General features: G+C 42.7%; 2 protein-coding genes across 7 annotated transcripts in view; one reads left to right on the top strand and one right to left on the bottom strand.

Annotated features, from left to right (window-relative positions):
* Positions 1-23662, top strand: part of ULK4 (unc-51 like kinase 4) — a 505777-nt gene that overhangs the window by 425176 nt on the left and 56939 nt on the right. The window lies entirely within an intron of this gene.
* On the bottom strand, positions 7459-7821 carry LOC102394888 (40S ribosomal protein S29-like). Its single transcript, XM_044933746.2, has one exon. The coding sequence runs from the start codon at positions 7730-7732 to the stop codon at positions 7562-7564; it is 171 nt and encodes a 56-aa protein (XP_044789681.2). The 5' UTR covers positions 7733-7821; the 3' UTR covers positions 7459-7561.

Here is a 23662-nt window from a genome sequence, read left to right as displayed (position 1 = left end):
GAACTGAGTTTTAGGTGTTATTTAATTTTATTAATTTAGATTTATACTTTAAAAGCCACATGTGGCTAGTCACTACTGTATCACAGTGTAGATCTAGTCAACCACTTGTTGATTCAGAGTACATATCAGTAGGTTTTTTTTTTATTTTTATTTTTGGCTGTGATGGGTGTTCGTTGCTGTGCACGGGCTTCCTCTAGTCGCAGTAAGCAGGGTTGCTCTGTAGTTGCGGTGGTCAGGCTGCTTCTTGTGGTGGCTTCTCTTGTCTCAGAGCACGGGCTCCAGGGCACACAGACTTCAGTAGCTGCAGTGCTCGGACTTAGGTTGCCCCATGGCATGTGGGATCTTCCTGGACCAGGGATTGAACCGGTGTTCCCTGCGTTGCAAGGTGGATTCTCAACCACTAGACCACCAGGGAAGTCCCCCGTAGATATTTCTTGAATGGATGCATGAATGAATGAGAAAGAGAGAAATGACTGCCTACTCCAAGGTCACACAGCTGACTCATGACAAAACTGAAATAAGAGCCTGGGGAGTGGGCAGGCTGACCCAGGCACCGCCCCCCCACCCCCCAACACACACACTCTCTCACCTTGAGGCCTGTTTGCCTTACTTTGGCCTTACTTCTGTACTTGCAAGCTTCTAGCAGTATCTGAGTACCTCATGGTCAAATAGGTTATGGGAAAGAAAAAAAAAGAACAGAAGAACAAAACTATTTTTCTGCCTTTAGTAATTTGAAGAGTGAGCATTAAAAACTCACCCAAACATCAAATAATTTTTACACAGTAGAAATAATATATACTTTCCATCCAAATTAAAACACATGCTCCCAGCAATTTAATTATGCAAATATGATACAAGCAGCAGTGAAACAGTGTTAAAAGGGGAGGAATGAAGATTGATAAGCTGAAATTTCTGGTGACATTTTCTTTTTTAATTTCCTCTTTTGGTTAATATTATGCTGATTTTCATGCACTGCTTAGGTGGAGACTTTGTGATAAGTGCCTCTACAAATTTATGCAAATAATATTAATCACCTTTGAGACAACAGCAGCCATTCCCAGCCCCATTGCCCACAAGAGTTAAGCAACCGCACTAGATGGATCTTGAGCTCTGAATGTGATTAAATTCGCTGGTAAGCAAAGCTGCTGTGTCGACAAAGCTGTTTTCCTTTAGCTGCTCGGAGAATTCTAAATTCAAAATATAATTCCCACCTTTATTCTAAAGGCGCTAGAGGTAAAGGACCTGCCTCCCAATCCAGGAGATGTAAGAGATGTGGGTTGGATCCTGGGGTTGGGAAGATCCCCTGCAGGAGGGGATGGCAACCCACTCCAGTATTCTTGCCTGGAGAAGAGGAGCCTGGCAGGCTCCCGTCCATGGGGTCACAAAGAGTCAAACGTGACTGAGCAGCTGAGCACGTTTGCTCTCAGGGGCAACTGAACTGGTGCCCAATCAAAAATTGAAGAGTGGGATTGGTTGTGTTGCCCTGTTCCACTAGTCCTTTGCAGTCAGGAACTCTGTCTTAGGGTGGGTCCTTCACAAGCTAGCTTTGAGGTGGGGATGCTGGTACAAGGAATTCATTGAGAGTGCTCCCTGGAGAAACCTGTAAGGGGTTGGGAGGCCCAGGATGGGGAAGGGGAGAAAGGTGGACAACAGTGGGATCTCAGGCAGAGCTCTGATGGTGGGGTGGTCCATCCTCATTTCACAGGGGACACCGAATGTTATTTATGCACCTGAATTTGTCCCCATTTGAGACTGGGGCACTGGGCTCTCATCCGTGGCCCTCCAGTCAGTCAGTCACTGGCAAGAGCCATCCTGTGGCACATGACTCCTAGGCACTCACCACCCTCTGGGAGTGCGGGCTGGGAGGGGCTCTGCAGAGCTGGGAAAAGAGCCCCGGGGGGTTGGGTAGAGCACTGGCAGTGTCCCTTGGAGACTTAGGCCAGCTGACTGCAGGCACCCCCAGCTTCTCCAGAGCACATGGTCCCTCTGCCCTGGAGTCCCCCTGGGCACTGCAGGGCTTCCTAATGTCCAGGCAACTGGGATTTCATTCATAATGACTAATTATTATTCCATCAGGTCACATGGGTATTTTAACAGCAGTCTTCAAGTTTTAAACAGAGAGGTGAGCTGTAGAGGAAATATGTAGCCAAGCTCATGAGGAATGTGTTCAGATCAAGACAGCTAGCTCCTCATGGGCAAGGCCAATCCTGAGGAGCCCATGTAATCCAGGAATTAAGATCTGGTGTGTTTTTTTTTTTTCAATGTATTTATTTTTAATTGAAGGATAATTGCTCTGCAGTATTGTGTTGGTTCTGCCAGACAAGATCTGGTGTTTTTGTTCAAGCATCTGGGAATTTCCATATACATCCTGGGGGTGCTATAATGGTTCTTTCCCCATCATGGCTAGAATGTTCAAAGCTCAATCTCTGAGCAGCAGAATGTGTTCTGGTGCCCTTCTGCCACTTCTGCAGCCCTGGATGTAGTCAGGGGCAAGAAACTGGAATTCCAGGGGCAGATACCCCTGATTCGAGGCACTCAGATCCTATTGGAGCAAAACCGGGGCCCCAGAGACTGTCTCTCTTCTTGTTTACTTCCTCCCTTTCAAAGAAGGTGCTCCTCTGATGGGCTGTTTCTGGAGAAGCAGAAATGCTCTTTCAAAGGTGAACATAAAAGCTCTCTTGGCAAAGAAATTTCTTTGTTCCATTTGAGAAACCTCTCTGCCTCTGAGAGGAGGGAGGGTGGGGGACCGTGAACCCGCATCAGCTTTCCCCCAGGTTTTCAGAGATTCCCCTGTTCTCCCTGTGGCTCTCCATGACCCCTAGTAATCAGGCTCTCAGAGCTGCTAGAGATCCTAGGGTTTCTTTTAGGATGGCAAACTTGGGGGGCTGGGCCCGGAGCCCAGACAGCGGGAGAGGAACCAGATTTGGGTTGGCGCTCTGGGTTGAGACAGACTAAGTGGCTTCGATAATTCCACCTTTATGAAATGAGGACATCGTGTGAAGGGGGACTTGTCGACTGTAAAGTATGGTGCAGTTTTCGCTGTCGGTGCTGATAATGGTGGTGAATTCTGGGTCTCAAGACCTCACAGTTCCATGCGTGTACACGATGTGCTTGCATCTGTGCACGTGTATGTGTATGTGTGTGTACTTTTTCCTGTCCTGGAAAGGGTAGTTGGTGTTGCTCTGCCCTCAGATATCAGCCCTTCTCCCATCCCCACCCCCTGGAACAGGGAAAGTGAGGAGCCCCCTTCTTCACCCAGGCCCTACCAGCAGCAGAGCGGGGTGAACGCCGTGCTTATTCCTGATCCCCTCCCCCGCCTCCAGCCTCTACAGAGAGTCTGTCAAAACAATGTCAGTTTTATTTTTTATTATGGACATAACATGCCTGAAAACCAGAAATTTAAAGATGAGGGAAAAAAAATCACGATATAACAGAGGATGAGATGGTTGGATGGCATCATTCACACAATGAGCATGGGTTTGAGCAAACTCCAGGAAATGGTGAAGGATAGGGAAGCCTGGCGTGCTTCAGTCCATGGGGTTGCCAAGAGTCAGACACGGCTTAGCGACTGAACAGCAGCAGCAGTTCGGTTTGAAGGCTCCTTTAGCAAGGGTCATTATTCTTCAACCACCATGTTTCCTCCTCGTTTCAAATTCTGTAATGTTGATAATAATGGGAGAGACTTTATCCAGCCATCATTGTTCGGTACATATCAGGGTATAATTAATGCAGGACAACTTTTCATATGTAATAAAATGAGTAAGATCTTTAGAAAAAGCCCTCTAGTGGTCTGCCTGGAGACCCCACCCTGCCTGGCCCACCCATCGCCAGGCTCTGTAAGTACAAACGCTAGGAACCTAACCTGGGGGAGTTAGCAGCCTGGCCAAAGAAGGGGCAGCCCACAGGCATCTGTAGAGTGGCTTTGGGATGCAATAGTTTCGCCTCCAGCCCCACACCTGACTGTACCAGCAAGCTGACTTCTGAAACCTTCAGTGCATTGACTCCTTCTTGAGAGCTGGTAGAAGTGGCTTCTTGCTTGTTCAGAAGCAACAGGGGACCCACATCCATAGGACACTCCCCTGACAGCTCCGTCAGCTGAACCCTAGGGACAGTGGAGAATGTTCCAGGGAGTTGAAGTTCTCTCACCTTCATTTTCTGGTATGTTTTCTTACCAGCTTTAAACTTAAGGAGGACCCCTTACTGCATGTTATTTTCCCAGAGCTCTTTTTCTTTTGGACAGAAAGTATCTTCCTCCAGAGGCAGTTTCCTTATTGTGGGGGTTTTCCTGGTACTGGGGTCCTGCTGGGAGTGCCTGAGGCTGGTACTCTGAGGGTTGCAGGGGAGGGAGCTGAGCCCTGATTCTCCCACTCACCTTCCCTGCCTGGCCTCCCTGGAGAGCTGAGGGAGTCTGGGTGGAGGACAGGCTCACCATTTTTGTGGCAAATGCTCTGCAGTCAGCTGGCAGAAGTGGTTCCCTCTTGTCTCCTTATAGCATCTCTTTCTCTCCTCAGCCTCCCTACCTCTCTCTCTCGCTTCCTCTCTCTCTGCCTTCCTGTCTCTTTCTCTTTCTCTGTCTGCCTTGTTCTAGAACAGGCTTACAGGGTGTTCCCCCCACCCCCTCTAATTTTCTGGTGAAATATTTCTTTACAAGAATTAGACCATTTTTTGTATGGGTTCCTTTTTTTCCCCATATTGCTTGAGAAGCTTTGAATGGACATTTAAAAAATATCTAAAATAAATAATTTCAGACAAGAAAGTTGTGTGCTATTCAAAGACCAAATCATCCTTTCTGTCCTTACGTGTACACCATGCAGCTCTGCAGCTCAGCTGGTAAAGAATCCACCTGCAATGCAGGAGACCCCAGTTTGATTCCTGGATTGGGAAGTTCCACTGGAGAAGGGATAGGCTACCCACTCCAGTACTCCTAGACTTCCGTGGTGGCTCACATGGTGAAGAATCTTCCTACAATGTGGGAGACCTGGGTTCGATCCCTGGGTTGGGAACATCCCCTGGAGAAGGGAATGGCTACCCATTCCAGTATTCTGGCCTGGAAAATTCCATGGAGCAACTTTCACTTCCCTTCTGTCCTCACATGTGTGACATACAGCAGTCTTAGATCCCTTGCGCCTCCAGGACACGCCTGGTTCGTCATCACTAACTTCTGTGGTGTAGGTCAGCATTATGCACAGTACTCCTTAACAAAACAGTCCTTTGCTTATATACCTTACAGGCTGTAATTTTCTTACATTTTCTGTCATTAGTGGTTGTAACTTCTTTACAGAAGGGAAAAAGTATTTCAGTTTACGATACTGTTTCTTGTATTTTTTTAGTCTGTCCCCAAGAAACATCAGCTAACACTAAGAAATATTTTTGTAATTTCCAATCCCATTAAACTTAGTGATAATATGAAGATGAAGGTATACTCATCTAACTACTTATTTATTTAATAAATAAAAGAAATTTATTAACTTTCTTAAATAATTTATTTATTAAATAAAATAGAGATTGATAAGTATTCAGAGTCACTGAAGGCATCAGTCCTACTGTGTCCCTGGTCCTGAAATGTGACTCTTTACACTCAGATCATCTTTGAAGGCAACCAGCATTATATGCTCCAAGCCTTGGTTCCTAACTCAAATTCAGCTAATTTAAAACTCCCTCTTACTTTGTTTTTTTTTGCTGTCTTTTAAAAAATTATTTTTTTACAAAGACATAACATAATAATTGACCATATTCTCCTCATTGTACATATCATACCCCTGACTTGTTTATCTTGCAACTGAAAGTTTGTACCTCTTAATTCCTAACCACCCTCCCCCCCAAGCCTCCTTCCCCTCTGGAATCTAGCTTTGTTCTCTGTACGTATAGGTCTGTTTCTATTTTGTTAAGTCATTTTTTCCTTAGATTTTACATATAGGTGAAATCATAGAGTATTTTCCTTTCTCTACCTGACTGACTTCGGTTGGAATGATACCTTCTCAGTTCATACGTATTGTCACAAATGGCAAGATTTCATTCTTCTTACAGCTGAGTAATATCCCACTGTATGTCTGTGTGTGAGCACATGTGGGTGTGTGTCTACGTATCACATCTTCTTTATTCATTTATCAGTGGGCATTTAGGGTGCTTGTGTATCTTGACTATTGTAAATAATGCTGTGGTGAACATAGGGATGCATATGTCTTTTGAAATTAGTGTTTTGGTTTTCTCTGGATAAAGACCCAGTAGTGGAATTGCTGGATTGTATTGTATTTCTGTTTTTAGTTTTATTGAGGAATCTCCATACTGTTTTTCATAGTGGATGCACCAATTTACATTCCCACCAACAATGCATGAGGGTTCTCTTTTCTCCACATCCTTGCCAACACTTGTTATTGGCTGTCTTTTTGATAATAACCATTCTAACAGGTGTGAGATAGTATCTCATGGTTTTTATTTTCATTTCCCTGATGATGTTGATCTTTTCATGTACCTGCTGGCCATCTGTACATCTTTTTTGGAAAAATGTCTATTCAGATCTAAAATTCAGATCTACCCATTTTTTATTGGAAGTTTTTTGGAGTGTTGAATTGTATGAGTTCTTTCTTTATTTTGGATATTAGCTCCTTATCAGATATATTCTTCACAAATATCTTCCTCCATTCAGTAGGCTGCCTTTCCATTTGTTGATAGTTTCCTTTGCTCTGCAAAAGCTTTCTGGTTTAATGTAATCCTATTTGTCTATTTTTGCTTTTGTTTCCTTTGCACAAGTAGACATTTCTAAAAAATATTGCTAAGACCAATGTCAGAGAGCATACTGCCTGTGTTTTTTTCTAGAAGTTTTATGGTTTCAGGTCTTATGTTTAAGTTTTTAATCCATTTTGAGTTTATTTTTGTATACAGTGAAGAAAAAATAGTCAAATTTGCTTCTTTTCATGTAGCTGTCCAGTTTTCTCAGCACCGTTTATTGAAGAGATTATGTTTTCCCCATTGTATATTCTTGCCTCCTTTGTTGTAGACTAATTGCCCATGTAAGTGCAGGTTTATTTCTGAGCTATTATATTCCAATCATCTATATATCTGTTTTTGTGCCAGTGCCACACTGATTTGATGACTGTAGCTTTGTAGTGTAGTTTGAAATCAGGGAGCATGATGCCTCCAGCTTTATTCTTTCTCAAGATTGTTTTGGCTCTTCTGAGTCTTTTGTGTTTCCATATGTATTTCAGAATTGTTTATTCTAGTCCTGTGAAAAATGTCATTGGTATTTTGATGGGGATTCCACTGAATCTGTAAATTACCTTGTGTAGTACTAGCATTTCAACAATATTCTTCCAGTCAGTGATCGTGGCATACCTTTTCTTCTGTTTGTCTTTTTCAATCTCTTTCAGTAATGTCTGTTTTCAGAGTATATGTCTTTAACCTCTTTAGTTAGATTTATTCATGGGTATTTTATTCTATTTGATCTGATTGTAAATGGGATTTTTTTTTTTGAAGTTTTGAAAACTTTTATTTTATATACAAAGAGCTAGTATTATTTCTGCCTAAGGTTGATGTGCTGGATGAGCCATCTAAGGAAGTTTGGTTAGTCCAACTTAATGAAGCCGATGTCCTTCGCATACTGGCAGAAACACTGGCGGCACATATTGAGGCCGTATTTCCGGATCAGACTGTGCCGGTTTGAGCAGACCCGGCAAGAGCGAGAACCCTGGCCGAATTTTCTCGGATGGCTCCAGTAGAGGTGCTGGTGACCCATGTTGCTTTCTTGGCTGCAACGAGGTAAAAGGGTTTTTTGTTAATTTCTCTTTCTGATAGTGCCTCCTTAATGTAGAAATGCCACAGATTTATGTGTATTAATTTTGTACCCTGAAACTTTGCTGAATTCACTGATGACTTCTAGTATTTTTCTGGTAGGATCTTTAGGATTGTCTATATATACCCTCATATCATCTACAAGTAGGGACAGTTATACTTCTTCCTTTCTAATTTGGATTCTTTTTACTTGTCTGATTCTTAAGGCTTTCAGTTCTGTGTTGAATAAAAGTGACAAGAGTGGGAATCCTTGTCTTGTTCCTGATCTTAGAGGAAATGCTTTCAGTTTTTCACAGTTGAGTATGATGTTAGCTATGGGCTTATCATTCATAGCCTTTATTAATTTGACATATGTTTCTTCTATACCCACTTTATAGAGAGTCTTTATCATAAATGGATATTGAGTTTTGTCAAATGCTTTTTCTGCCTCTGTTGAGATGACCATATGGTTTTTATTCTTTGATTTGTTAATGTGTATTCACATTGATCAGTTTGCAGATTTTGAATTAGTATTGCATCCCTGGAATAAATCCCACTTGGTTGTGGTGTGTTATCCTTTTAATGTATTGTTGAGTTTGTTTTTCTCAAATTTGTTTGAGAATTTTTGCATCTATTTTCATCAGTGATTTTGGCCTGTAATTTTATTTTTTGTGATATCTTTGCCTGGTTTTGGTGTCTGGGTGATGATGGCCTCATAGGATGAGCTCAGAAGCATTCCTTCTTCCCAAATATTACTCAGTAGTTTGAGAAGAGACATGTTAACTCTTCTGTAAATGTTGTTAGAATGCACCTGTGAAGCCATCTGGTCCTGGACTTCGTTAGCTGGGAGTAAAACTCCACTCTTAATAAGTATACTAACTACTATGTTTTTGTAACTTACTTGTACCACTTGCCTTGCAAAGAACACAATTATAAAGAATCTTGTGCCATTGTTAAAAGCATCTTTAAAGAAATCAGTTTAAATTTATCAAAGTTTTGTTTCGCTCATGTGTATAACTATCAGTTTCATGTAAATAACAATTTACCTTTGTAGACCTTTCTCTCCTTCACTATCAACTTTATAAATTTTTGTCCTGCTTTAACATTTCTGTCCTTAGGAAATGAGCTGTCGTTTTGACTCTCCCTTTCACCTACAGCTGTGACATTCCAGAGCCCCATTCAGTTTTTTCTTCCCCGTTTATTCAAATCTTCTTTCCTCATTCAAAGGGTGAATCAAAACATAAGTTAAACATGAAACTTTAAAGAAACTATTTGTGGTTATTTCTTTTCCACAAAATTCAAATCCATTCTGATACTAATATATCCATCTCACATGTCTTTCTTCAAAGACCCAGGACTCTTCCTTTGTTTAAATGGCATGTAGCCACACAAGGGGCCTTCCTGCTACCTATTTGGAAAGTGTGTGGAAGTTGAGCAAAAGAGTAGCAGAGAAGCACTCTCAGAGCCCACATTAGTGTTGCTCTCCGTAGCTCATGCTTACATACATTTATAGACAAGCATGAAGCCTCCAAAGAGGCTTAAAGTAGGTGTACCAGGTAAAAAAGAATATTTGTCTGTATTTATTTGTGCTTATATAAATATACAGTCCAAACAGAAAAACATTAAAAAAAAAAAAAACCAAAAAAACAAACCCAGTCATCTTGGAAGTCCAAGAATTTAGAACTGAAGGAAGCTAGGATATCAAATAGGACACCGTTTCTTTGTAGCCAAGGCTTTGGGCCCCTCCAGTGTGATGGGGGGAATGAAACACAGTGGCTAATAGAATGTTTAGTGACTTGATAGACCTCCAAATGAGAGGAGAGCCTCTCAACCCAGTTCAGAGGGATCATTTCAACAAAGGTTTCTGTAGGTTAAGCCCTCTCCAATTTGCAACCCCTTTCACAAACCTCTAGTTCTGCCCTCTTCCCATCACCATGGCAACACTTCTAATAACCGACCAGAGGGGAAGAAGCAATTTTGCAAATGTGACCATCTCCTACTCTCAGTTTTGCCGCTTTGTATGTGTTTTCTTCAGTTAGCCTGTCCTGTGGACTTCTGTTCTCCTCTCAGGATCTTATTATGTTATAATAAATAGCACCTGGCCATTAAAATGGGAAAGCCAGGCCTGAAAGCTTTAATAACTTGGCACTAAGTATTTCACTTGGATCAGTGGTTCCCAAGTGCCAGTCCATGGCCCAGCTGCTTTAGAGTCGATGAGACCCTAGTCCAGACCAGGCGAATCCCAATCTCTAGTCATGGTGCCCAGCAGCCTGCATTCTTAATGTTCTCCACTGAGGTGCCACCAGATGTGCCACTTACAATCAAAGAAAGGGTGTCCTGTCTGATATCCTTGGTTCCTTCAGCTCTAAATTATTATACCTCCATAATGACTTTGGGGAATTTTTTATGGGCTGTTTTTCTCTTTGGACCATATATTTATACAAGCACAAATAAATATAGACAGACACATATTTTTTACTTGGTATGCCTGTCCTGAATAACCAGCATCCTGACTCGGTCTATATATCCTATATAGCAAATAGATGAAGAATAGATGCAGTTCAGTTCAGACTGCATGGATGATAAAAGGAAACTATAGGATCTGTTTTAGACAAAAAAAAAAGAAAAGGAAAATTTAATCGCAAGATGGCCCCACCCTTAGTTATCATTAGGTAAGATATGAAAGATTTCAGAATTTCAATCCCACTCCTAGGCATACCCGAAGAAAAACATAATTCAAAAATGCATGGCACCCCAATGTTCTCTGCAGCACTGTTTACAATAGCCAGGATATGGAAGCAACCTAAATGTCCATCAGCAGGTAAGTGGATAAAGAAGATGTAATGTATATATATACAGTGGAATACTCAGCCATAAGAAGGAACAAAATTGGGTCATTTGTAGAGACATAGCTGAACCTAGAGACTGTCACACACAGTGAAGTAAGTCAGAAAGAGAAAAACAAATATTGTATATTAATGCACATATGTGGAATCTGAAAAAATCAGCATAGATCATCTTATTTGCCAAGCAGCAGTAGAGACACAGCCATAGAGAAGGGACCCATAGATACCAAGGGGGAACAGAGGGGTGAATTTGAGAGACTGAGATTTTTATACTATGTGTAAAATGCTAATGAGATCTTACTAGAAATCACAGGGAACTCTACTCAAAGCTCTGTGGTGACCTAAAGGGGAAGGAAACCCAAAAGCTGGGGTGGGGGGAATATGTGTGTATATATAGCTGATTGACTTTGCTGTACAATAGAAGTTAACACAACATTATAAAGCAACTATAATTAAAAAAAAAGTCAGAATTTTAAAAATACTAGAAAGAAAAGAAAGTGAAGTTGCTGAGTCGTGTCTGACTCTTAGCGACCCCATGGACTATAGTTTACCAGCTTCTCTGTCCATGGGATTTTCCAGGCAAGAATACTGGAGTGGGTTGCTGTTTCCTTCTCCAGGGGATCTTTCCAGCCCAGGGATCGAACCCAGGTCTCCCACATTGCGGGCAGACGCTTTACCATCTGAGCCACCAGGGAAGCCCTAAAAAGAGAGTAATGCAGGCCAAGGTGGGTATGAAACATCTGCCGTTTTCAACTCTCTTTCCCTAGAGGCCCAGTATAGACCCCCAGTGCTGATTGGCTGTCCAGCTTCTCAGCACTAATGTTTCCGTGATTGATACTGCGTCTCCACGGAAAAGGATGTAAAAGCTGTCACAGCCACAAATAGAAATGAGTGGTGACTGTGTATCACCAGCTCCCATCTCTGAACGCAGGCCTGTTGCTGTGCCGTGTGCACCATCGGGTTTCACTGTGGTAACAGTAATTTCCATAGATGCCACTGGCAGCCAGTCTGCAGTTTGAAATTTTCCGGGTCACACTTGTCTGCTTGTTTCAGTTTAGTGACTTGATCCGAAATGTTTCCAGGTGATATCCTCACCATTTATTCTGACTCTGATACAGTCTGCAATGGGACTTTCAGGAAAGATTCTCTTGTCGTGTTGTCTGGATTCATCACAGTCATGTGAAACTCATCCAGAAGTGTGTTATTTGCCTGCCCTCTGGGTTTCAGTGCTTCAGTGCTTTGCTGGAGAAAGGAAAAAAAAAAAAAAAGATTTGTTTCAGAAATTTCAGCTGAGATGACTAGCAAATGGTTTTGAAGATTGATTAAAGTTGGTTTAAAGGTTGGTGCCAACCTTCTTAAAGAAGGGATCTTAAACTGTTCTTATCTTGCTTGCTACACCATCTGGCCTTCTAAGCAGTGCAGTGTAGGCTTGGTCCGTTGAGCAGCCGAGAGTTCTGGCTTCTGACCAGTACAGACATTGAAAAGGCGGGAAGCTCTTCATACAGTCCTTTTATATCAGTGTCATTAATCATGATGAAATCAAGTGGATTCTTGCTCAGACTTGACTATTTTCCAGAATTTTTCCTAAAATCACTTGAATATTTAATTGGAATAATTCATAAACGTTGATGTGGCCCCCAGATCGTCTTTGTCATTGGTGCTTCTGGAGTTGATCAGCTTTGAAATGGAAACATTGGCTTGCTGGTTTGCATTTTATTTTTTCCCTCTTTGCTGGAGAATCTCTGCTTCCTAGAGGAATTGTTCCCATGCTCCAGGCCATACAGTGGTCCAGCTCAGATTTCCAGTAGGTGGAAAGAAAGCCTCATGAGCTTTTAAGATCCAGCATTCCAAGATCTAAACCTGGACAGCATATTAAAAAGAGGAAGCTTCACTTTGCTGACAAAGGTCCATATAGTCAAATCTATGGTTTTTCTAGTAGTCAGTGTACGGATGTGAGAGTTTGACTGTATAGAAGGCCGAAGAATTGATGCTTTCAAACTGTGGTGCTGGAAAAGACTCTTGAGAGTCCTTTGGACAGCAGGGAGATCAAACTAGTCAATCCTAAAGGAAATCAACCCTGAATATTCATTGGAAGGACTGATGCTGAAGCTGAAGCTCCAATACTTTGGCCACCTGATGCAAAAAGCTGCCTCATTGGGAAAGATGCTGATGCTGGAAAAGATTGAGGGCAGGAGGAGAAGGGGCGACAGAGGTTGAGATGGTTGGATGGTATCACTGACTCGATGGACATGAGTTTTGAACAAATTCTGGGAGATAGGGAAGGACAGGGAAGCCTGGCATGCTGCAGTCCATGAAGTCACAGAGTCAGACAAGACTGAGTGACTGAACAACAACAAAAATGATCTTGTACTGCTATAGCATATATATTTTTACATTTCATTTTATCTTTAAAAGCTATTTTATCTTATAGAAAACTTGGAAAGATGCTTAAGAGGAAAGAAAAATTATAGCATAGTCCCAGATAAATTGCTGGTTATAACTATGATGTGTTTCCTTCTAATCATATATCTACCCATTCCATATTAACAAATCCTCACCCATCACTTGCTCTTCATAAGGTACTAAAGAAGGCTCTGAAGTTATTGACAGTTAACCAGAGACCAGTTACATTATTAGGGAACTCTCATTAAATCCAAGTGGATAAAACAAAATGCTAAGAAATTTGTCTCAAATAACTTTAGAGATCCTCTGGTTTTGGCAAAGGTATTAATGATGAGGGAAGTGGCTTGCAGAGAAAAGGGTCATTTTCACCTTGATTCTATAAACTACATAAAGTGTGTAAGTTAATATAGAAAAAGGAGAAACAGAGGTACCCTAAATGATGTAGTGCCACTTTTGTTAACCTTGGGTTAGGAATATGGAGAGCAAAGAGGAGCATGGGAATAGCCTCAGGTAGACATTCTTCCTCAAGTTTTTACCTTCTCCTCTGGATCTAAAGGCAAGGAACTAATATTAAACAGTCGAGTTTTATTCTATAATGGCACCCATTATTATCCCAAGAACACTCCATTTTCTTCAGGTAATTAATTGGAGTAGGTTAGCTGTCAGGAACCCTGGAGTAGATGCCCAGTTTGAACTGACTCACCCAAATGTTTCTGCTCCCTTGGTGAGTCCCTTACATGCATCACTGCTGTGCCATTTTCTCAACTATTGGCCCAGAGGAGCTCCCTGCCACCCTGGCACACAGTGCTAGATCTCTTACCCTAATGAATGGTTGCAGGCCGGACCTGCAGAACTGACAGCTACCTAAGTCAGACCGGCGGCAACTCCCTTCTTTCACGCAAATGGCTGCTGTGCCTGAAAGAGTTCATTAGCGAGTTTAGTAATAGCCCATGTGTGTGTGTGTGTGTGTATGACAGAGAAAATGAGCAGACTCCTTAGGCTTTGGGTAACTGCAGTGTGTGTGTGTGAGAGAGAGACAGAGACGGGCCACTCCTTGTGGCCTCCTCACCTCATCTCTCTATGACCTTTGTGAGCATAACAGTGTGGCTTAATAAAAGCCCAGGAGCCCAGACTACTTCCATGGCTGTGGCTGAACTGCTTTCATAGGCTTAGCTCTACTGAGACTATAGAGACTATAATGCCTTGAGATTGTAATGGAGCCCAAGTGAAGCTGTGGGCATGAAAGTCCTTTGAAGCCACACAGTGCTGAGGGTGGAGGGTTCTTGGGGGTTTTTAGATGACTTGGGGGTAAATTGGATCTCCCAGCCTGTGACTTGGCTCTGAGCCTCTAACTCTCCAGTCACCCCTCACCTTGATGATCCACTACTTGTAGGACCAAGTAGGCAAATAGTTAGACCTCACCTTACTGGTTTTGCCTATAAAAACTGCCTAAGTAAGCATTCCCTGGGTAACTGGGGTCCTGTGTGAAGAGTGGCTAGCCTTGGGAAAGGTCCAGATGTGTTCAATTGTCCGATAATTCATAAAACTCACTTTTAAAAAGTCAGTATAGGATCAATTTCCTTGGGAAGGCAAAATTAGTCCCAGGAGGCATGTGGGGAGAAGACAGAAGTCGACTGAATGGAACAAGGAGGAAATAGGCACGCAGGCCTTCAAGAGATGCTGAGCATCCTTGGGCTGGCAAAGTCTAACCTCTGGCATCGACTCTAATGCACCGAGTCCAGAAAGCTCAGTGACAGCAGGATTGTAAAATCGGTGGCAGGAAGCAGCTCTTAGCTTCAGGGGAGAAGCGCATTTAACTGTCTAAAGAGGAACCTCTGGGTCTGTGGCGAGGAGGCCAATTAAGCTGATATTAATCTGAAACATCTTCGTGCTCGTACAAGTAGAGAACTTTAATTCTGGTGCTTATGTTGTAATAATCTCCTGTTTCTGTATTTTATTCCTTAATGAAATACCATTTTTCAAATCTAATGTGTTCTTCCAGTAAATACCCTTATGAAGAGCTTTATTTTTTCATTCAAACAGTTTTAAATCCTAAGATATATAAACAAAGGTGTTTATTGTTACATTGCATTAGTGAAAACTTCAAAATAATCTAATGTTCATCAATAGGGCATCTATTATGTAAATGGTTGGCCCATCTGTATAATAGACTACCATGCAGTACATAAAAATAATGAGATGGAACTACTTATAGTTAGGAAAAGATGTTTGTGGTATTGAATTATACAACTGTATTTTTAGTAAGATCCCATTTTTATAAATATCGAATATATATGACCAAATAAGCTTAGAAATGCTCTGTAAATAATAGTCATCAAACTGTTAATGGTGTGTTCCTCTAAAGGCAAAAGTTGTAGAGGAAAAATTTCATTTCCTTATCCATGTATATATGTACTGATCTGTAGCATATGGGTTTTTTACAGTTTTTTATTTTTCTAGAATTCAGTTTCCTTTAAAATTGAACGCCAGCAGAAAGAAAAAGATTTCAGAAAGAAAAGATCACTAGAGGCACCAGGTACTATAATTTTCTTAAACCGGATTCACTGCTTCCCAGATTAAGGCAAGAAATTTGAAAAACCTGAAAAAAGCAGAAATTTCAAAGTAGGCAAAATAGGCAATGGATGTTCCCCAACATCGTCTGCTTAAGAATTTGAACTGGAGATACACAGAGCCTCTCACTTGGATGCATCTCAGAGGCGTTGTCCTGAGTGAGAGAAGCCAATGTGTCTAAAGGTTCCGTAGAGTAGGACTCCGTTTATCTGACACTCTCAATATGGCAAAGCTATGGGGAAGTGATCAGTGGTTACCGGGGTTTGGGAAAAGGGATGGCAGAAGGCAATTGCCTTTGGTGAGGGATTCGCTCTGTATCTTGATTGTGGTGATGGTAAACATGCCACTTACATGCCAGAATTCATAGAACTAGTCACAGGAAAGTGCGTTTTACTCTCTGCTAATTTTTAAAAAGTAAAGCAATCAAATAACAGGGAACCAAGGAAGACTGTGTGTCTGACCCCCACACAGAAGCATGGCTGTGGTCTTCCAGTTGTTCGGCGCCATCTAGCCATCCACTCTGCAGGCCTCACTCTCCTTGACTGAGCCCCAGAGGCAGCCTTACCCTCACCTCTGCCCACGATTAGTTCCTCCACCCACAAACCATAAGGGATTGTTCAGTTTCTGTCTGAGTAAATCCCGTGTTCGGAAGCCTAGCATCTTTCAAGACTTTATGTTGGATTTGCATATATACCTTCTATGCAGCTTCCTCTCTGTAACTTCCACCAGTGGAATCTTATCTAACTGGTAATAAGATAAACTACGTCCAGCCTCTTGAAACAGCAGACACTTCTGTATACTGCAGTAACATCTCCGCTCTCTCAGCATCTCACGTCTCCTCCTCTGAGCTGCCTCTTTGCTCATCTGGCTGCATGCTGGTTTCCAGACACTCCACCTCTCTGGGCTCTTTTGTCTGCCGCCTCATTCACCAGCATCCCTCTGGAAACACAGGGGCCAGAGTGAATGTGCTTCTCTGTCCGTCTGTGGTCTGACAGTAGAGCTGGCCTGGCTCTGTCGCTGATGCTAACGGTTTGTCATTTGGTGACCCTGATGGTCGCTTTTCCATCTCCAGAAACCATATCGCTCTGTGGACTTGAAGTGTGCACACAGTTCCTGTTTACGCATGCTGCTGTGAAACCCCAACTCTCATCCCATTCTGCAGGAACAGGAGCTTTGTCTTTTACTGCAGAATGCCATGTGTATCCTGTTCAGTGGTGTCTTCCTAGAGTGACCGTCCCAAACTATCCAGACCACTTTACCTCCTGCAGGGTTCTGGTGTCTGGCATATCTACCTTTCCCTCCAGCCTCAGGCTCAGGCATGCCAAGTTTTCATCTGTGCCATCTTCATCTCCTAAAAGACTGGAAGAAGCGAGAAGTCTGAATATCATGTCTGACCCATCACTGCTGACTCACCAGGGGCGTCTTCTCCCCAGGAAAAGAAATGCCAGCCTGTCCCCAAGCTTTCCTCTGCTTGTGTTCCTTTCTGAAAAGATGGCTCTTGTGTTCTGAATGTTGTCACTCTTTATAGGTGACTGTTAATTGTACATAATTGTACACCGGTTTAGGTGGCTGGGGCAGAATGGCGCCGCCTAAATGCAAGTTATCACACTAATTAGCATCACTGCATACCCAAGCAGGTTGGAACCCTCCCGGCCTCCTCCAGTATGCCATAGGTGCACAGTTACTATGAAATTACCACACATCTGCGTGATTATTTCCATAATTGCTGCACTTGAAAGGTGACTGCCGGTCTCTTCCACAATGAAAAGGTGTTAATTATGTTAATGATCAGGAACTCTGAAGCAGCTTCTCTTAGTGGGTCCTGGAGGGGAGATGTGCTGGAGAAGACAGAGAAGGCAGGTGGCTGGGGACCTGGTGCCAACATGAGGGCAAATGGGCATGAAAGGAAGTAGAGTTTTTACAGAGAAAAGTGAGAAAAGTATCTGAAGGAAGAGCAAATTAGAAACGGTCATTGAAGCAATTTGTTGGTGTGATTAGAAAGTGCCCTTGCTATAATGAGGTAAATAGGCCAGAGATTTGGTGCAGTTTGTTTCTGAACAAAGTCCCCTGTGGTCATCATCTTTTAGCAGGTTGCTCAGGATGTAAGGATAAAGATGGAAGGTGCTAGCTTGCCCTTTTTCTTCCCTTTCTAGAAACCAGGGGTTTAATTCTAAAGTTCTTTTTTAAATTCTCATTTCACCAAATATAAATAAACTCTCCCAAAAGCAGAACTTCAGTGCTGGTCCACCTTATCAAATGCTTGAAAACACCAAGATAGCCTAATATATAAATGCAATGTTAACAAAGACTGAGCTGTTTTATATAGTTATTCCTAAATCAGTTGATCAAGAGCCTGCATTCATTTCAGAGCCCTCACCTAAAACATTGGGCTTTCATGATGGCTCAGCAGATAAAGAATCTGCCTGCCAGTGCAGGAGACACAGGAGACGCAGGTTTGATCCCTGGGCCGGGAAGATCCCCTAGCAGAGGAAATGGCAACCCACTTCAGTATTCTTGCCTGGGAAATCCCACAGACAGAGGAGCCTGGTGGGCTACAGTCCATGGGCTTGCAAAGGACTAAGTGACTAAACAACAATAGCAACAACAGTTCCAAATATATGAAGGACTCATGCAACTCATCAGCAAACAAACAGAAACAACCCTATTAACAAATGAGTAAAGCATCAAAAGATTCAATTAGATATTTTCCCAAAGATAGTAAAAAGATGCTCAGCATCACTAATCATCAGGGAAAGACAAATCAAAACCACAATATCACCTCATGCTTGTTAGGAGAGCTATTATCCAGATGACATCAAATGCTGGCAAGGATGTGGACTAAAGGGAGCCCTTGTGCACTGTTTCTGGGAGTGTAGATTGGTGCTGCCATCCTGGGACATGTGCCCTGGGCTCTAAAGGCCTGGCTCTCGATGGGGTGAGCAGGGCGGGGTGGGGACACGGCCTCTGGGTTGGTGGTCCCTCTGGGTGCTAGTCTGGCTCACATGCCCCTGTCCGTGGCCTTCACTGTGTCCCTCCCAAAGCATCAGACGCTGTCACCGTGTCTAGTGACCTTGAAATAAAGCCTACCAGTCAGGGTGAAGCGACTTAGGGAGAAAGGAAAGAAGAGATGTCATTAAAAACAGCCTGAAACTTCTGTCAAATGGATTTTGCATGTGACCACCAAAATGCAGATTGCCGGTGAGCTTTTCTTTTATTCCAGAGTCCCCAAACTCGTACCCTGTTGACTGTGAGCTTCTTTTGCCTGAAGAAGCCTAATATGTTTCTTTTTACCTTTGTTTCCAACAGAGGAGGAAGGATATAGTAATCTACTATATGCGTGTTCTTGTGTATATACAAGCACACAAATGGAACTTCCTTTAACTTAAGGTTAATACATTTTCTAACAAATGCAGGGTCATCTAGTAGAAGAAAAGAATTGGGAATTGTAGCCGGCAGGCGTTTCAATTACAGATTCTAAATTGCACTTCAGTTAATAATGAAATTCTTGCAGGAATTAGCTTCAAACTTGTATTCAAGGATCGAATTTGAGGAGTTGTCCATATTAATTTGTGAGGTGTAATGGTACCTCCCGTGATCCGAATGCTGTGAATTTGCTGCCTACAGAGAGAAGGAGAGCACAGATCAGAGCAGTCTGTTACTGGGGAGCCCCAGCTGTGCTAAAGCAAACAGCCCCAACTAGTGGGGGGGTCCGGGAGCCTAGTCATTGTGTACAGTGATTTTTATTGCAGCATGAGAAAGACTCGGCTTTATTTTATTACACACATAAAAGCATTATTTTATATGTCTATATAAGCTTGTGCATGCATGCCAAAGTTGCTTCAGTTGTATCCGATTCTTTGCAACCTACGGACTGTAGCCCTCCAGGCTCCTCTGTCCATGAGATTCTCCAGACAAGAATACAGGATTGGGTTGCCGTGCCCTGCTCCACAGTAATCTTCCCAACCCAGGGGTAGAGCCCACATGTCTTATGTCTCCTGCATTGGCAGGTTCTTTATCACTAGCGCCACCTGGAAAGCCCCTATGTAAACATGTTGGACGTGAATTTGAGCAAACTTCAGGAGATGGTGAAGGACAGGGAAACCTGGCGTGCTGCAGCCCATGGGGTCACAGAGTTGGACACAAGTGAGCGACTGAACAACAAATATAAACATATACATTTATCTGTATAGATATGTACAGACGTATATGCATGTATACAAGGCAATTATATGTATACACACTGTGTAAAATAAAATGTATCATTTCATTACAAACACCTCCTTCAGTGCCAGGAACCACTCCTCACATGCAGTTTGTGTCTCTAAAAATCATTTGTAACCAAGACTGTGACAAATTCTAGAATTTGCTGAATGGATGAGTATTTGTATTGAAAGTGTCTGCTTTACATAACGTAACATAAAATCTGATTTGTTTTTTATATTTAGTTGGAGTTTAACTCTTAACCTTTCCTTTAAGAAACCAATGAATAATTTATATTTAAGTGTAAATATTTTTTGAAAAGTTTCTCTCTCTAACCCACATATAGTCCATCTTAATTCTTGCAACTTCCCGGGACATCCCGACCTCCTGAGCTTCTTCTAGATGTTCTCATTTTTCTGAGTGAACAAACTGACACTCACTTTTTGGAAAGAGGGCTCTACCTTGGGCATTCTTGGGAAAATCCTGCCATGATACCCATCTTACAGTCACCAGGGTCCAGCTGAGTGTACAGTGTCAAGCTGTATTTTAATGAAAAACATATCATTTAAACCATCAGAAGATTGTAGTTTATGCTGTGAAGAAAGGAGGGACATTCTTGCAACTGTAACAAACCCTACTGGTCATTCCCTTTCTTCCTGCTAGTTAGGTGATCTCATTTGGCTGATTACCACCTTTGGAAGGATGATGGTTTGTTTTTATTCTCATGGTGCTAATGTTTTCCCAATCTATAGTTTTAGTACACGGTTTCCTTCATGCAAAAGGGAAACACACGCATTTTATCATGAGATGCTGGTTGGAAAACAGGAAACCCAAAGGTGACTCCTCTAAGATCATGGTGCACGGAGTAAAGGAGGAAGATGCCCTTATATTACTTTTGAGAAAGTGAAGAGAAAAATGCTACCCAGAGAGGGAGGGTACCTTTCACTTCACGCCTTTGCTTATATATATTTCCTTATTTTTATTTATTTGGCTACACTGAGTCTTAGTTGCAGTATACAGGACCTTCAGTCTTCCTTGTAGCACGTGGCATGTGGGAATCTAGTTCCCTGACTAGTGATCAAACCCGGGCCCCTTGCTTTGGGAACACAGAGTTTTAGCCACTGGACCACCAGGGAAGTCCCTCAAACCTTTGCTTTTGCTCACACTGTTCCCCTGTTGTTCTTTTCACTGGTCCGGTCTCATCCATCCTTCACGACCCATGGCCCTTTCTGCTCTCTCACTAACCGTCAGCAGCCCTCTGCTGTCTTCACACTGCGTGGTTGGTCCCCTAAATGACACTTAACCCTCTGTACCTGATGGTAGTTCTCTGTGCCCTGTTGCCTCCGGCTATTGAGTTCCTATTAAATCTTTTGTATCCACCCTCCTACATCTCATGCCTTTGCATAACTCTGTGTGTGGAGTGGGCCTTCCTGGTGGCTCAGTGGTAGAGAATCTGCCTGCAGTGCAGGAGACCCTCCCCTGGAGGAGGAAATGGCAACCCACACCAGTATTCTTGTCTAGAGAATTCCATGGACAGAGGAGCCTGGCGGGATACAGTCCATGGGGTCACAAAGTACATGGAGTAGATACTCCATAAATGCACTAAATTTGGTGAAGGATCTCCTAAGATGTTCTGTGGTACCCCTGTTGCTCAGCTTAGCTTTCTGATTCTGCAGAGAATTGATGAGTGTTGAGTAATAAGAGTTACAGTGACGCCAACTAGATATCGCCTCCCGCGGCCATGCCCCCATCTCTTTGTGTTCCCTTGTGTCTCGAGCACAGGCCACATGCACCAGAGGTTCTCAGAACCCGCTCACTGAATTGAAAGAAAGAGAAAGGGCTGCCTTCCTGATGCTGTGGCCCCAGATGAAATAGCTGCAGTCTCAGAACCCAGGTCTGTGGTCGACCTGGCTTCCTGTGGGGCCAAACCTGCACTGATAGGTATCGTTCCTGGAAGCATAAGAACCGAAATGCTGCCCGATCATGGAACAGCTTGAGAGAAGCAGGCGCAGGCTTTGCTCTATTCCCCTCCTTAGGGACCCAGGAAGTAACTAACCTGCACCATCCACCAGAAAGGGGAAACCTTTCAAATCTTCTTTTTTTCCCCCCTATTTTTCTGTGTTTTAAATTCTGAAGTCTGTCCATTTTCTCTTGGAATTGCAGTTATTTTTCTTGTTACTTTTTTGGTGACTGAGTAAAAATAATCCTAACACAAAGCCCCTACATCATCATACCTGCCTTTTACAACATCTTTGAGTGCTCATGGGAGTGAAATTGGGAAGGGGTATCAGGGGATTCTTAGCACACCCGCACCCAGCCCTGCCTGGTGGGTGGTGAGGAGGCAGAGCCACGGGCACGGCTGCAGGATTCCAGCCAGCATCAGCCCCCCGCCAGGTGATGAAGGATTAACTTCCTGTAGTACAGGAGTGCTGAGCCCACAAGAGTATTTAGTCAGTACTGTAAATCCTGATTAACAGCAATGTTCATTTTTGTCGTTTCTCTTTTTATTTTTTTTAAATTTAAATTTATTTATTTCAATTGGAAGCTAATTACTTTACAATATTGTATTGGTTTTCCCATACATCAGCATGAATCGCCACGGGTGTACACGTGTTCCCCATCGTGAACCCCCCTCCCACCTCCCTCTCCGTACCATCCCTCTGGGTAGTCCCAGTGCACCAGCCCCGAGCATCCTGTATCCTGGATCGAACCTGAACTGGTGCTTTAAATAGACTTACCTGGCGCATGTTTTGTTGTAGTTTGTTGTTATTCAGCTAGAAGTCAGGATTTAGTTTTTTCTTCTCCAATTTCCACTCACGCACAGAGAGCTCTTTTGGGTATATTTTTAACTTACACAGATGACACTGTACTGTTGATAGTACTCTTTTTTTATGCTTTTTCCCCCAACATTATAAAACGTTACTCGTGTTACTATATATCCATGTAGTTCTTTGCCTCTGGAATATATTAACAGGTCTCAGATGGACTTGCAGGACCACACTGAGGGCACGGGCAGGCTGTCTTTCAAGATGTACTGAAAGACAGCTTGACTTGATTTGACAGCCTGGCTGCACCAGGTTAAACTCTCTCCAACAGTGTTTTTTAGGACTCTTGGCTTCTGCACATCCTTGCAGGATTTGGTTTTACCCAACTTTCTGTTTGTCAGGCACTTACATCCATTTTAATGGGTGTCAAGTAATGACTTGTAAATGTAATGTGTGTTTCTCTGAAAATAAGTGCTTTTGTGAATTTTCTATTCCTGTCCTTTGCTTACTGTTCTGCTGGCACCCTTGGCCTTTTCTGGTTGATCTGCAGGGATCACTTATGTGTTCTAGATATTTAGATCTAAAGATGGCAAATATGATCTCTATACCTGTCGTGCTTGTCAACTCTTCCTATGATGCTCTTCATTAACCAGAAAAGTATCTGTTGTTTGTTTTTGGTGTGTACCTTTGGAACCTTGCTTAAGAATTCTTCCCCTTATCCCAGTATATAGATAGCCATCTACCATGTGTCCTTTCCACCTTAATTTTCAAAATGTCATCCTGTAAGTCTTTGGTATACATTGATTTCTGTTTCTTTTTAAGTGAAGTAAAAAATCTCCACTCTGGTTTTCAGATGGTTGTGATGTAGTCCAGCAGGTATGCTGAGCCCTGGGTGATATGGCCAGAAGAAAGCATCTGCCATGTCTTTCTCTGGTGGTTCCCAGACTTCAGTGTTTGTGGGGATCACCCAGGAGCCTTGAAGAAATGCACATTCTTGATCCCTACCAGATATTCTGGCTTATTAGGTCTAAGATCAGGCTCTGCTTTTTATCCAGTTCAAAGCGGTTCTGATGCAGGTGGTCTGTAGCCAGTGCCTTGAGAGACACTGCC

Source organism: Bubalus bubalis, chromosome 21 (assembly GCF_019923935.1).
Source record: "Bubalus bubalis isolate 160015118507 breed Murrah chromosome 21, NDDB_SH_1, whole genome shotgun sequence".
In the NCBI taxonomy this organism is placed as follows: Eukaryota; Metazoa; Chordata; class Mammalia; order Artiodactyla; family Bovidae; genus Bubalus; species Bubalus bubalis.
This window is presented reverse-complemented; position numbering and strand designations above follow the sequence as displayed.

Bases quoted from the DNA above. Each gene is read 5' to 3' on its own strand.
- LOC102394888 (XM_044933746.2), bottom strand. From the start codon at position 7,732: ATGGGTCACCAGCACCTCTACTGGAGCCATCCGAGAAAATTCGGCCAG.